The sequence below is a fragment of the Eucyclogobius newberryi genome, unplaced genomic scaffold (genome assembly GCF_026437365.1).
Source record: "Eucyclogobius newberryi isolate DKJ021-1_F unplaced genomic scaffold, fEucNew1.0.hap1 SCAF_4, whole genome shotgun sequence".
NCBI classification, from domain to species: domain Eukaryota; kingdom Metazoa; phylum Chordata; class Actinopteri; order Gobiiformes; family Gobiidae; genus Eucyclogobius; species Eucyclogobius newberryi.
In genome coordinates, this window is record NW_027316056.1 from 5,570,496 (window position 1) to 5,586,408 (window position 15,913).

The 15,913-nt window shown below is 36.8% G+C and overlaps 1 protein-coding gene across 1 annotated transcript; it reads left to right on the forward strand.

The window, feature by feature from the left end:
• Positions 1-1,282: 1,282 nt before the first annotated feature.
• LOC140377564 (beta-galactoside-binding lectin-like) lies at positions 1,283-10,406 on the forward strand. Its single transcript, XM_072463016.1, has 4 exons — positions 1,283-1,293; positions 3,873-3,946; positions 8,105-8,276; positions 10,200-10,406. Exons 1-4 carry the CDS (start codon positions 1,291-1,293, stop codon positions 10,344-10,346), a joined length of 396 nt encoding a protein of 131 aa, XP_072319117.1. The 5' UTR covers positions 1,283-1,290; the 3' UTR covers positions 10,347-10,406.
• Positions 10,407-15,913: the final 5,507 nt, after the last annotated feature.

Below are 15,913 nucleotides of genomic sequence, written 5' to 3' on the forward strand. Positions count from 1 at the left end.
AACACACTCTTGGGTCTGTGCCCTCTTGAACCCTAAACACACTCTTGGGTCTGTGCCCTCTTGAACCCTAAACACACTCTTGGGTCTGTGCCCTCTTGAACCCTAAACACACTCTTGGGTCTGTGCCCTCTTGAACCCTAAACACACTCTTGGGTCTGTGCCCTCTTGAACCCTAAACACACTCTGGGGTCTGTGCCCTCTTGAACCCTAAACACACTCTTGGGTCTGTGCCCTCTTGAACCCTAAACACACTCTGGGGTCTGTGCCCTCTTGAACCCTAAACACACTCTTGGGTCTGTGCCCTCTTGAACCCTAAACACACTCTTGGGTCTGTGCCCTCTTGAACCCTAAACACACTCTTGGGTCTGTGCCCTCTTGAACCCTAAACACACTCTTGGGTCTGTGCCCTCTTGAACCCTAAACACACTCTTGGGTCTGTGCCCTCTTGAACCCTAAACACACTCTTGGGTCTGTGCCCTCTTGAACCCTAAACGTGGAGGAGGTTTTGCCGTTATGTAAATCACATTACATTTATGGGGCGGAGAATATGAACTCATCCTTCAGCTGGAACGCCGTCTCCGCCGTCATTTCACACCTACAGCATGTCGTTTGCGTAAGGCGCCTGTCGCCGCGGCGATTGAAATGGTAAATAAGTGAAGATGTGTGGACTCTGTGGAAGCTGCAGAGGAGGAGAATGAGACAGTTTAGGCTTCAAAAGAAATGTTAGAGTCAAGGTAATAAAGTACTTTGTAGAAGTATTGCAGTTTAGACCGTTTTACTGGATGTTCCAAATGATTAATAATGTAACAATCTATTATTAAGCAGTTTTTAACACAATGAATAAAACCTTTGAACAGAAAACAAATGTGAAAAGATGAGTCAAATGTAAAGCAATAAAACGAGAGCATTAAAAACAGAGGATCAGAAGAATTAAAGTGTTTTAGCTTAGTAAATGTTTTAGGTTTACTTTATTTAGTTTGATATTTGTCATGTCAAAGCAGTTTGAAACATTAAAAACAACAGTGAACAAAAGCAGTAAAAGTACAAGTCCTGGTTTAATTCAGTTTGGACCCATATGAAAAATGAGGTTAAGTTTACTGTCTTTTATTATTAATATAATAAATCTATGGTTTTACTGTGGCTAGTTTTTTTCTTATTTCTTCAAAACACATTTTGCTTTTTTATCATCACTTCCTGGTTTGGAGTCATGTGACCGGCTGCGGTTTATAAAAGCTGTGACCTGAGTCCAGTCTCGGTCTCTGTGAAAACCTCTGAGGACCTGACGCCAGCATGGTGAGTGAGTTTTTGAGTTTATACATTTTTATTTTTATGCAATAATTATAAAAGTTTAAAGTAGGTCCGTGCAATTACAATTAAATTAGTCATTTAGTCATTTCTGATTGTTAAGCATCAACTTAAATGCTTAAAGTCCATAGTCACTCCCCCATCAGTGAAAACATATTAAATCAAATGGAAAATAGTGATCGATCAATATGAAGATTTTCTTTCAGGGTTGTTCATTTCTAAAAATGGAATTATAAAAGGCAAAATAATGATAACTTGAAATTAAATTAAAATACAGCAGCAGTGCTTTGTCGGTTTACTTTAATTTGCATCTTCCAAATGTATAGCTTTGCAAGCTATTTATTTTCATTTTACTCTCTCTAATGTACTGAGCATTAACAACACTTATGGGAGTATTTAAATTACAATGTCTTTATGTAAATGAACATAATTTTCTCTTTTTTAAGAGTAATTATCTTTAGCAGTTTGACAGTCTTAATAAAGTGTAATATAGTGTAATGCGTTGCAAAATAAATATTGGTGACTAGGATTTACTTATGATTTTTAAAAAAAGAGTTAGTTCCAACTCAATATTGAAACACTTATAGTGTAAGTATTTAGTTAGTTTACTTACACTGAATGAGTTAATCCTTTACTGCCTCAGGAGGCGGATCCTGTGTTTGGGGGGTGGAGCCGGCGTTAATGTGTCGGGTCAAACGCCTCATGATTCAGGGACTTTATTGCCTTAAAGATTAGTTCCAAGAATAATCAGATCTCAAATGAAGAGCGAATACAGAGAAATATCAGTCAGAGCCATAAATGACTCAACGATAACTTCTGATTTATTGCAAAATGATCTCTTTCAGTATTATATTCAATCGAGTAAAGTTACTGTGGAACCTTTGCCGCCGTTTGTCTCCACGTGGAAGCTTTTTCTGGAAGTAATTCAAACTGCTGTGTTTTTGTTTGTTTTTTGCTGAAAAATGCTTTAAAAAAACATGCATTCTGTGAGAGTGCTCGCCTCTCCACAGATCTGACCTGTAACTTGACCTGGTGGCGTTGCTTATTGTCTGAATTTTAAATTTTAGAATTGCAATAATGAATGAATACTAGAACTTTTTTTTTTTGCACCTAAAGATGATTTGTTGTTTAATTGAATGTAAAGTAGCACTTACACACACTAAACTCTACACTTTGGGACGGATCGAACAGAAGGAATTATTTATATCTAATTTCAAGCCTGATTTAGTTTCTCAAATATGAAATAAGAAATCCCAAATTCCCTGTGTTTAATTTGTCAACTAAATGAAGCAAGCGACAATATTTAAACCCGACTTTCTTATTTTGTGAGATTTTCACGTCCCAAATATGTGAGATTTTGGCCGATTCTACGCACAAACAACACTAATTTATATGAGAAACATGTGCTACATTTGTTTTTCTTATAATTATTTGAGTAAATGACACACTTTTGCATCTGGACTTTGGAGGGAAAGGTCAGTGTTCTGGACAATAGTGAATATGTGTGGGCAGAAGTCTTATCTGTTTAGTTTCTATAAAAATAACGCTCCACGAGCCTCTTTATGACTTTACGACTTCTCGCTGGTCAAACGTCTCTCGTTCTGTCTAATATTGATTCTGGTTTATGACTTCCTTGTTCCCGGACAATGTGGAGCTGGTTATTCATTCACGTGAATGATAAGGAAGATCAGCACCAGAACAAAGTCATCATTGTATGTTTTAAGGACATTTTGACAAAGGTTGATAGTATCCGAAATATTTGATCTGATATTTGAAGTTTGTAAACAAAAAACAAAAAAGGAGGAAAAAGTGAAGTGGATTTTAATGTGACTTTAAAGGAGAAAACTGGAATTAACATCAAAATATCACAAAATATGAACAATCCTCAAAAGTAAAACCACTCAGACACATGTGAGCCTGGTTTAAACACTGTACTGTACCATTTCACATATCATATTAGTTTATTTAATAGATTATGACCAAATCCAGATTTGAGGTTTTACAGAAATGTTGAGCCCTTAATAGTTTTTCATTTTATCCACAGATATATTGCATACTTTGACAATAGATCTAAGTGAGTACCTTTGGAGGACAAACCACACTCTTAATGCTGGTGTGCTTAAAGACCCTTTGTTAATGATACTGAAACATATAGAGGAAAATGACAATGGTGAAACTTCTCCTCTGGGACGCTGCTCCAGCAGTTTTGAGAGGCAAAATTACTGCCATCGCCTTGGCCAAAAAAAAACTACCGGAAATTGAGTTTAGTTTATTAGTTTATTTATCAGGGCCAAATACAGACATACATAAAACATTGAGCTACAGTAAAGATGCTTGTGCCGGTTATAGCGTCACATAGTTGCTCATGTCCACCTGCCGTCCCAGGACAGGTCAGAAGGACTTTCATGATCTGCAGGACGGACAGGCCAAGAATAAGAATCCTCAAATGCCACAAGAAAGTTGAATGCAAATAGTTATGATGTAATTCCCTCTTAAAAAGCCACAGATCTGTATAAACCTTGTGTCTTATTAACAAAGGAGTAACATGTTTTTCTCATCTCTCACAGAAAGTCAAGGACATGTCGTTTAAGGAGGGGCAGGAGTTTAAGGTCCGAGTCAAACCCAAAGACAACTGCTGCTCGTGAGTAAAACCTCCTTTTAGCCTCAATACGTCATGTGAGGGTACAATACTACAATACTTACTGATACTACAATACTTACTGATACTACAATACTTACTGATACTACAATACTTACTGATACTACAGTACTTACTGATACTACAGTACTTACTGATACTACAATACTTATACTACAATACTTACTGATACTACAATACTTACTGATACTACAAAACTTACTGATACTACAATACTTACTGATACTACAGTACTTACTGATACTACAATACTTACTGATACTACAATACTTATACTACAATACTTACTGATACTACAATACTTACTGATACTACAAAACTTACTGATACTACAATACTTACTGATACTACAATACTTACTGATACTACAATACTTACTGATACTACAGTACTTACTGATACTACAATACTTACTGATACTACAATACTTACTGATACTACAATACTTACTGATACTACAAAACTTACTGATACTACAATACTTACTGATACTACAATACTTACTGATACTACAATACTTACTGATACTACAGTACTTACTGATACTACAAAACTTACTGATACTACAAAACTTACTGATACTACAATACTTACTGATACTACAATACTTACTGATACTACAAAACTTACTGATACTACAATACTTACTGATACTACAATACTTACTGATACTACAAAACTTACTGATACTACAATACTTACTGATACTACAATACGTACTGATACTACAATACGTACTGATACTACAATACTTACTGATACTACAATACTTACTGATACTACAAAACTTACTGATACTACAATACTTACTGATACTACAATACTTACTGATACTACAAAACTTACTGATACTACAATACTTACTGATACTACAATACTTACTGATACTACAATACTTACTGATACTACAAAACTTACTGATACTACAATACTTACTGATACTACAATACTTACTGATACTACAATACTTACTGATACTACAATACTTACTGATACTACAGTACTTACTGATACTACAGTACTTACTGATACTACAATACTTACTGATACTACAATACTTACTGATACTACAAAACTTACTGATACTACAATACTTACTGATACTACAATACTTATACTACAATACTTACTGATACTACAATACTTACTGATACTACAAAACTTACTGATACTACAATACTTACTGATACTACAATACTTACTGATACTACAAAACTTACTGATACTACAATACTTACTGATACTACAATACTTACTGATACTACAATACTTACTGATACTACAATACTTACTGATACTACAGTACTTACTGATACTACAATACTTACTGATACTACAATACTTACTGATACTACAATACTTACTGATACTACAAAACTTACTGATACTACAATACTTACTGATACTACAATACTTACTGATACTACAATACTTACTGATACTACAGTACTTACTGATACTACAAAACTTACTGATACTACAAAACTTACTGATACTACAATACTTACTGATACTACAATACTTACTGATACTACAAAACTTACTGATACTACAATACTTACTGATACTACAATACTTACTGATACTACAAAACTTACTGATACTACAATACTTACTGATACTACAATACTTACTGATACTACAATACTTACTGATACTACAATACTTACTGATACTACAAAACTTACTGATACTACAATACTTACTGATACTACAATACTTACTGATACTACAATACTTACTGATACTACAATACTTACTGATACTACAAAACTTACTGATACTACAATACTTACTGATACTACAATACTTACTGATACTACAATACTTACTGATACTACAAAACTTACTGATACTACAATACTTACTGATACTACAATACTTACTGATACTACAATACTTACTGATACTACAATACTTACTGATACTACAGTACTTACTGATACTACAGTACTTACTGATACTACAATACTTACTGATACTACAATACTTACTGATACTACAAAACTTACTGATACTACAATACTTACTGATACTACAATACTTACTGATTTACTGATACTACAATACTTACTGATACTACGATACTTACTGATACTACAGTACTTACTGATACTACAGTACTTACTGATACTACAATACTTACTGATACTACAAAACTTACTGATACTACAGTACTTACTGATACTACAATACTTACTGATACTACAATACTTACTGATACTACGATACTTACTGATACTACAGTACTTACTGATACTACAGTACTTACTGATACTACAATACTTACTGATACTACAGTACTTACTGATACTACAGTACTTACTGATACTACAATACTTACTGATACTACAAAACTTACTGATACTACAGTACTTACTGATACTACAATACTTACTGATACTACAGTACTTACTGATTTGAGTGAGATCAATTTACTTCTTATGCTTAATTACTATTCCTTGGCTTGTTCGAATGTTTATCTGACTAGTTTTCAATCATAATTTCTTTTTTGATTTAAAAAATAATAATAATGATTACATTTTCTCCCAGTGCTGTGTGAACATTTGAATCAACACATCAATCAAATAAGTCGAGAATTTTACAGGCTTGAACCTCCATTTCGTCTTTTTGTTGCTTTGAAGCTTCAATACATCGTTGTGGCAGTGATTGTTTTGAAATGCTAAAAAACTCTATCAGCAACGAGCATTAGGCCAACATTAGGCGGCAGGTGCGGGCTGGTGCGGGCGGAGCCCGGCAGGTGTCGTCGTTTCCAACGCGGTTGGCGCAGAAAAGTTGGAAAAGCGTTTTTTCCTGCAAGACGCGGCGCAGCAAATGATCAAGAGATTTGGCTCTAGTAACGTGCTACGCACTGACCGGAAGAAGGAAACAAAACAAACCCACATGAGGTTTCGGCCAATCACAGAAGACGTGAGATTCTCACTGAGACAAAAGGGCGTGTCCTGCTTCTGTCATTCTGACATGTCTAAGGTCTAAACTCAGGCAATTGACAATTACAGGTTTTGACAAGAAACATGAGTTTCTCACTCTCTCATCCTCTTGAGACTATCTCAATGTGGTCATCTCACAGTTTCGGTGTCGTAGGGCCCCCAGGGCCCGTGGACCATGTGGATTGAGTAAACAAACATGCGACAGGTGACATTATTTGGAGAGTTCATAACTTCTACTGATAAACATACCAAAGGGTGTTCAGGGACCAGAGGACGAAAAAAATGTCGTCTTTTAAGCTTCAACCTATTTTGAGATGATCCCTTAGCATGTCAGGCCAAGCTTTCGTTTATTTCCCCCTGGTAATTCCCTCTGCTGCCTGTAGATGTCGTGGTAATTCCCTCTGCTGCCTGTAGATGTCGTGGTAATTCCCTCTGCTGCCTGTAGATGTCGTGGTAATTCCCTCTGCTGCCTGTAGATGTCGTGGTAATTCCCTCTGCTGCCTGTAGATGTCGTGGTAATTCCCTCTGCTGCCTGTAGATGTCGTGGTTATTCCCTCTGCTGCCTGTAGATGTCGTGGTAATTCCCTCTGCTGCCTGTAGATGTCGTGGTTATTCCCTCTGCTGCCTGTAGATGTCGTGGTTATTCCCTCTGCTGCCTGTAGATGTCGTGGTTATTCCCTCTGCTGCCTGTAGATGTCGTGGTTATTCCCTCTGCTGCCTGTAGATGTCGTGGTTATTCCCTCTGCTGCCTGTAGATGTCGTGATATCACCAGGAAATGCCTGAGAAAACATAACGTGTGGTTTTCAACCCATTATTTGAAGTTCTTAAACATGAGATGCCAAAGCAGAGGTAAAGAACCAATAAGAAAACAAATCATGCAGATTGTGTGTCCTTTATATCTAAACTAAAAATAATAATACACTTAAACATTCATTGAGACTACAAATAAACAGTACATTCTAGAACATGTAATAATCTGAATGTTAACACTCAAATAAAGCATCGCACTCTCAGATTTCGGTAAGACAAAGGAAACAAGGCCAAAACTTTATGAAATAAAAATATGTAATTTGAGAGTGCAATGTTTTATTTCCTCAAGAAGCCTCTTTTGGTGTGTATTACTTTTCTGCGGTTAATTCTTGTGCTGCATATTGACTAAAAGTGTCAAACTGACCACTTTATCCACAGTTTTGCCGTAAACATCGGTCACGATGAGGAAAACATTGCGCTGCACTTTAACCCGCGCTTTGAAGTGGGCGGAGACGAGCACATCATTGTGATGAACTCTAAGTCTGGAGACTCCTGGGGCGACGAGCAGAGAGACATGAACTTCCCCTTCTGCAGAGGAGAGGAGTGCAAGGTAAAGAGGAGCACACGGTGAAGACCACTGCGCTTCATTTAAAACTTACATTTAGACTTGTCCCTAGAGCTGCGACTGTGCAGGGGAGATAAAGGACACTTCAACTCAAGCACAACAAGTCATTTACAAATGGAGTCAAAAACATCTTATTTAAGGAGAGAAAGGTTCAGTTCAGCTGTGTGTGATCACAAAGACTGTGACAGTGATAAATGTGGGCGGAGCTGCAGTGTTCCTGTTCATCTGCTTTTGTTTACAGCTGTTCACTGTCTTTAGATGTCAGGTACAAACTAAATATTTAACAGTTTTAGACTTTTATAGTTATTATTAGGCTCTTTCACATTATAGTTCTGTTTTACACTTTTACAGGAGAAAATGTCATTCCTCACCATTGACTCTCATGCGTTCTATTGAGCACTTTCCCCTTCAAACTAGGAAAGGAAGGACTAAAGGTGACATATTGTATCTAAACATGCTCAGTGTTTCTGTGCTGATTTATGACTCAGAATCTTACAGATATTCAATGTGTTTTATTGAAGTTCATTGTGTATCGCTGAAGAGTGTAGTTTTGAAAGGATTGTTCCAAGTCCAAAGAGATAATGAGAGTTATAATGTCCAGGGTGTAATAAACTCACTTTACTGCTTCATAAACGGGATGTTGAGTTCATAGTCTCTGTACATCCGCTTTGATGGAGAAGATAAGAAGGAACTGTAAATATAGAGTGTAGAATGACCATCTGTCCACGTTTTCATCCTGACATGTGAGATTAACTTAGAAAACATGACAATATGTTTTTTTTCTATACCTTTTGGGTGTATCAATTGCTAGGGCTGCAACTAATGATTATCTTTGTAGTCGGCTACTTAAATAGGCTTTTAAATAACATTTCAGGCAAATAAAAGTTGAAAGATGTGAAAGATGCTTCTAAATAGAGATTTTTTACAAATGATTATGTTTTATTGATGAAAATGATATTGTTTATTCATTTTCTTACATTTGGACAGTAGTGGAAAGAGTACAAACTAAAGGCAAAAAAACAACAAACCTGTAACTCAAGTCGAACTGTAAAGCATCATTTACAAAATCAACCCAAAAGTGTAAAAAGTAAAGTATTTCACACATATTTTGAGAACCATTAAATCGTCAAATGTTGTTTATTGTATTTGAATTGATAATAAATCATTTATAGAGCACGTTTTAAAAGCAAGGTTTACAAAGTGCTGATTAATGCTCAACAAAGCCAATATTCAAATCAATATTTATTTTTTGCAAGTGAATTTAAAATATTTTTGTTTCCTCAAAACTGATCAGAAAAAGGTTTGTTGCTATCGTCAAGGAACAAACTTACAAATGAGGAACTTGCTTCAGAGATTATGGCTCAACGTAAAACAATCAATAATAATACATTAAAAAAAATGATAAAATAAAAAAATATATATAAAATAAGGCGTGCATAAAAATAAGAACAATTAAATAAAGATAGACTTTGACTAAATACTTTGAGTGTATCCACAATATTTGAACTCAAAACCCCATGAATGTGATAAAATCCTTTTAATTTCTCCAGGTCAAAAATGTATTGGAGTAGAAAGTACAGCTACTTGCTCTCAAATGTAGTGACGTAAAAGTAAAAAGTACAGGTACAAATAGCTTAAGTACTGTTTTACTTTTGTACTTTGTTTCTTTCTTCCACTGCATTTTGATCTAATAACGCCACTGCCTTTGTTATGAAATGGTCATTTTGTACATTTTTCAAGTCCAGATAAAAATTATGAAAATACAACTACAATTTTGTTTTGTTAGTCGACTAATCTAAAGTTGTATTCATGGATATTTGCAGCCCTAATACTGGCGCCTATTGCTATTCCAAGCTCTCAATGAGCTGAAATTTGAATGAAACACGTTTTCTTTCTCTGTCGTTCCAGTTCCACATCAGCTTTAACATGGAGAGATTCTACATTAAACTCCCCGATGGCTCCATGATCGACTTCCCAAACCGACTGGGCGATGTCAAATACAACCACTTCCACGTGGTCGGCGACGCCCGCATCGTCGGCATCAAGATCAAATAGTCTGGAAAGTCTTAAAGATGGCTTCTGTTTTTCACGAGTAATAAAGTCTGTCAAACCCAGTCTCTTCATAGGAATCTGATTTAGTTGTAATTATGTGGCTTTGTGTTACTTAAAGGTCCCATAACATGCAAAATTGACTTTTCAGAGCTTTTAACCTTCTTACATTGCTATCTGTGCTTCATGTATGTACCAGAGTGTTTTTTGATTGATTCCCGCAGTGTTTAGCTATATTACAGACTATCTCCTTTCCTCGAATCTCCAAACTGACGGGCGGTGGTGCAGGACCGCGTCATAAGGGCAAGCACGCGTCATTATCCCTCCCCCCCTCCCCTCCCGCCCCCTTCCCCCCGGCTCTGCGCTGCTGTCTCCATACAAGCCCATTCCGGAGTTTTTCTGCTTCGATTTACGACGAAACACGGCTCAAAAAGGCCCAAAACGTCATTAATGATATTGCACTCTTTACTATTATAGCAATGGTGAAGGTTTATGTGACAGTTGATGCAGCAACCGGGAAAATAAACGGAGAGAAGTTCTACACAATACCGAAAAACCAGGAGATAAGAGCGCAATGGACATAAGACTTTTATATATATATAAGTCTTATGTCAGGTCTAAACTGGGCCTATAACAGGATAATTTCAGGTCTAAACAGGGTCTATAACAAGACTATTTCAGGTCTAAACTGGGTCTGTAACAGGACTATTTCAGGTCTAAACAGGGTCTATAACAGGATAATTTCAGGTCTAAACAGGGTCTATAACAAGACTATTTCAGGTCTAAACTGGGTCTATAACAGGACTATTTCAGGTCTAAACAGGGTCTATAACAGGATTATTTCAGGTCTAAACTGGGCCTATAACTGGATAATTTCAGGTCTAAACAGGGTCTATAACAGGACTATTTCAGGTCTAAACTGGGTCTATAACAGGATTATTTCAGGTCTAAACTGGGTCTATAACTGGACTATTTCAGGTCTAAACTGGGCCTATAACAGGATTATTTCAGGTCTAAACTGGGTCTATAACTGGACTATTTCAGGTCTAAACTGGGTCTATAACTGGACTATTTCAGGTCTAAACTGGGTCTATAACTGGACTATTTCAGGTCTAAACTGGGTCTATAACAGGATTATTTCAGGTCTAAACTGGGTCTATAACAGGACTATTTAAGGTCTAAACTGGGTTCATAACTGGATAATTTCAGGTCTAAACAGGGTCTATAACAAGACTATTTCAGGTCTAAACTGGGCCTATAACAGGATTATTTCAGGTATAAACCTGGTCTGTAACAGGACTATTTCAGGTCTAAACTGGGTCTATAACAGGATTATTTTAGGTCCAAACTCGGTCTATAACTGGACTATTTCAGGTCTAAACAGGGTCAATAACAGGATTATTTCAGGTCTAAACAGGGTCTATAACAGGACTATTTCAGGTCTAAACAGGATCTATAACAGGATTATTTCAGGTCTAAACAGGGTCTATAACAGGACTATTTCAGGTCTAAACTGGGTCTATAACAGGACTATTTAAGGTCTAAACTGGGTCTATAACTGGACTATTTCAGGTCTAAACAGGGTCTATAACTGGACTATTTCAGGTCTAAACAGGGTCTATAACTGGACTATTTCAGGTCTAAACAGGGTCTATAACAGGACTATTTAAGGTCTAAACTGGGTTCATAACTGGATAATTTCAGGTCTAAACAGGGTCTGTAACAGGACTATTTCAGGTCTAAACTGGGTCTATAACTGGACTATTTCAGGTCTAAACAGAGTATATAACATGACTATTTCAGGTCTAAACTGGGTCTATAACAGGATTATTTCAGGTCCAAACTGGGTCTATAACTGGACTATTTCAGGTCTAAACAGGGTCTATAACTGGACTATTTCAGGTCTAAACAGGGTCTATAACTGGACTATTTCAGGTCTAAACAGGGTCTATAACTGGACTATTTAAGGACTAAACTGGGTCTATAACAGGACTATTTCAGGTCTAAACAGGATCTATAACAGGGTTATTTCAGGTCTGAACTGGGTCTATAACAGGACAATTTCAGGTCTAAACAGGATCTATAACAGGATTATTTCAGGTCTAAACTGGGTCTATAACAGGACTATTTCAGGTCCAAACTGGGTCTATAACAGGACTATTTCAGGTCTAAACTGGGTCTATAACTGGACTATTTCAGGTCTAAACTGGGTCTATAACAGGATTATTTCACGTCTAAACTGGGTCTATTACAGGACAATTTCAGGTCTAAACTGGGTCTATAACAGGATTATTTCAGGTCTAAACTGGGTCTATAACAGGATTATTTCAGGTCCAAACTGGGTCTATAACAGGATTATTTCAGATCCAAACTGGGTCTATAACAGGACTATTTCAGGTCTAAACTGGGTCTATAACAGGACTATTTCAGGTCTAAACTGGGTCTATAACAGGATTATTTCAGGTCTAAACTGGGTTTATAACAGGACTATTTTAGGTCTAAACTGGGTCTATTACAGGACTATTTCAGGTCTAAACTGGGTCTATAACAGGATTATTTCAGGCCCAAACTGGGTCTATAACAGGATTATTTCAGGTCCAAACTGGGTCTATTACAGGACTATTTCAGGTCTAAACTGGGTCTATAACAGGATTATTTCAGGTCCAAACTGGGTCTATAACAGGATTATTTCAGGTCCAAACTGGGTATATAACAGGATTATTTCAGGTCTAAACTGGGTCTATAACTGGACTACTTCAGGTCTAAACTGGGTCTATAACAGGATTATTTCAGGTCTAAACTGGGTCTATAACTGGACTACTTCAGGTCTAAACTGGGTCTATAACAGGATTATTTCAGGTCTAAACTGGGTCTATAACTGGACTACTTCAGGTCTAAACTGGGTCTATAACAGGAATATTTCAGGTCTAAACTGGGTCTATAATAGGACTATTTCAGGTCTAAACTGGGTCTGTAACAGGAATATTTCAGGTCTAAACTGGGTCTATAACAGGACTATTTCAGGTCTAAACTGGGTCTATAACAGGACTATTTCAGGTCCAAAATGGGTCTATAACAGGACTATTTCAGGTCCAAACTGGGTCTATAACAGGACTATTTCAGGTCTAAACTGGGTCTATAACAGGATTATTTCAGGTCTAAACAGGGTCTATAACAGGATTATTTCAGGTCTAAACAGGGTCTATAACTGGACTATTTCAGGTTAAAACTGGGTCTATAACAGGACTATTTCAGGTCTAAACTGGGTCTATAACTGGACTATTTCAGGTTAAAACTGGGTCTATAACTGGACTACTTCAGGTCTAAACTGGGTCTATAACAGGAATATTTCAGGTCTAAACTGGGTCTATAACTGGACTATTTCAGGTTAAAACTGGGTCTATAACTGGACTATTTCAGGTCTAAACTGGGTCTGTAACAGGAATATTTCAGGTCTAAACTGGGTCTATAACAGGACTATTTCAGGTCTAAACTGGGTCTATAACAGGACTATTTCAGGTCCAAAATGGGTCTATAACAGGACTATTTCAGGTCCAAACTGGGTCTATAACAGGACTATTTCAGGTCTAAACTGGGTCTATAACAGGACTATTTCAGGTCTAAACTGGGTCTATAACAGGACTATTTCAGGTCTAAACTGGGTCTATAACAGGACTATTTCAGGTCTAAACTGGGTCTATAACAGGATTATTTCAGGTCTAAACTGGGTTTATAACAGGACTTTTTTAGGTCTAAACTGTGTCTATTACAGGACTATTTCAGGTCTAAACTGGGTCTATAACAGGATTATTTCAGGTCCAAACTGGGCCTATAACAGGATTATTTCAGGTCCAAACTGGGTCTATTACAGGACTATTTCAGGTCTAAACTGGGTCTATAACAGGATTATTTCAGGTCCAAACTGGGTCTATAACAGGATTATTTCAGGTCCAAACTGGGTCTATAACTGGACTACTTCAGGTCTAAACTGGGTCTATAACAGGACTATTTCAGGTCTAAACAGAGTACATAACATGACTATTTCAGGTCCAAACTGGGCCTATAACAGGACTATTTCAGGTCTAAACTGGGTCTATAACAGGACTATTTCAGGTCTAAACTGGGTCTATAACTGGACTATTTAAGGTCTAAACTGGGTCTATAACAGGACTATTTCAGGTCTAAACTGGGTCTATAACAGGACTATTTCAGGTCTAAACTGGGTCTATAACAAGACTATTTCAGGTCTAAACTGGGTCTATAACAGGATTATTTCAGGTCCAAACTGGGTCTATAACAGGACTATTTCAGGTCCAAACTGGGTCTATAACAGGACTATTTAAGGTCTAAACTGGGTCTATAACTGGACTATTTCAGGTCTAAACTGGGTCTATAACAGGACTATTTCAGGTCTAAACTGGGTCTATAACAGGACTATTTCAGGTCAAAACTGGGTCTATAACAGGACTATTTCAGGTCTAAACTGGGTCTATAACAGGACTATTTCAGGTCTAAACTGGGTCTATAACAGGACTATTTCAGGTCTAAACTGGGTCTATAACAGGATTATTTCAGGTCTAAACTGGGTTTATAACAGGACTTTTTTAGGTCTAAACTGTGTCTATTACAGGACTATTTCAGGTCTAAACTGGGTCTATAACAGGATTATTTCAGGTCCAAACTGGGTCTATTACAGGACTATTTCAGGTCTAAACTGGGTCTATAACAGGACTATTTCAGGTCCAAACTGGGTCTATAACAGGACTATTTAAGGTCTAAACTGGGTCTATAACTGGACTATTTCAGGTCTAAACTGGGTCTATAACAGGACTATTTCAGGTCTAAACTGGGTCTATAACAGGACTATTTCAGGTCAAAACTGGGTCTATAACAGGACTATTTCAGGTCTAAACTGGGTCTATAACAGGACTATTTCAGGTCTAAACTGGGTCTATAACAGGACTATTTCAGGTCTAAACTGGGTCTATAACAGGATTATTTCAGGTCTAAACTGGGTTTATAACAGGACTTTTTTAGGTCTAAACTGTGTCTATTACAGGACTATTTCAGGTCTAAACTGGGTCTATAACAGGATTATTTCAGGTCCAAACTGGGTCTATTACAGGACTATTTCAGGTCTAAACTGGGTCTATAACAGGACTATTTCAGGTCCAAACTGGGTCTATAACAGGACTATTTAAGGTCTAAACTGGGTCTATAACTGGACTATTTCAGGTCTAAACTGGGTCTATAACAGGACTATTTCAGGTCTAAACTGGGTCTATAACAGGACTATTTCAGGTCAAAACTGGGTCTATAACAGGACTATTTCAGGTCTAAACTGGGTCTATAACAGGACTATTTCAGGTCTAAACTGGGTCTATAACAGGACTATTTCAGGTCTAAACTGGGTCTATAACAGGATTATTTCAGGTCTAAACTGGGTTTATAACAGGACTTTTTTAGGTCTAAACTGTGTCTATTACAGGACTATTTCAGGTCTAAACTGGGTCTATAACAGGATTATTTCAGGTCCAAACTGGGTCTATTACAGGACTATTTCAGGTCTAAAC

Excerpts from the sequence above, each read along its gene's own strand:
- LOC140377564 (XM_072463016.1), top strand. Across the intron at positions 3,947-8,104 it reads CCCAAAGACAACTGCTGCTC|TTTTGCCGTAAACATCGGTC; the intron begins GTGAGTAAAACC and ends CTTTATCCACAG. Across the intron at positions 8,277-10,199 it reads GCAGAGGAGAGGAGTGCAAG|TTCCACATCAGCTTTAACAT; the intron begins GTAAAGAGGAGC and ends CTGTCGTTCCAG.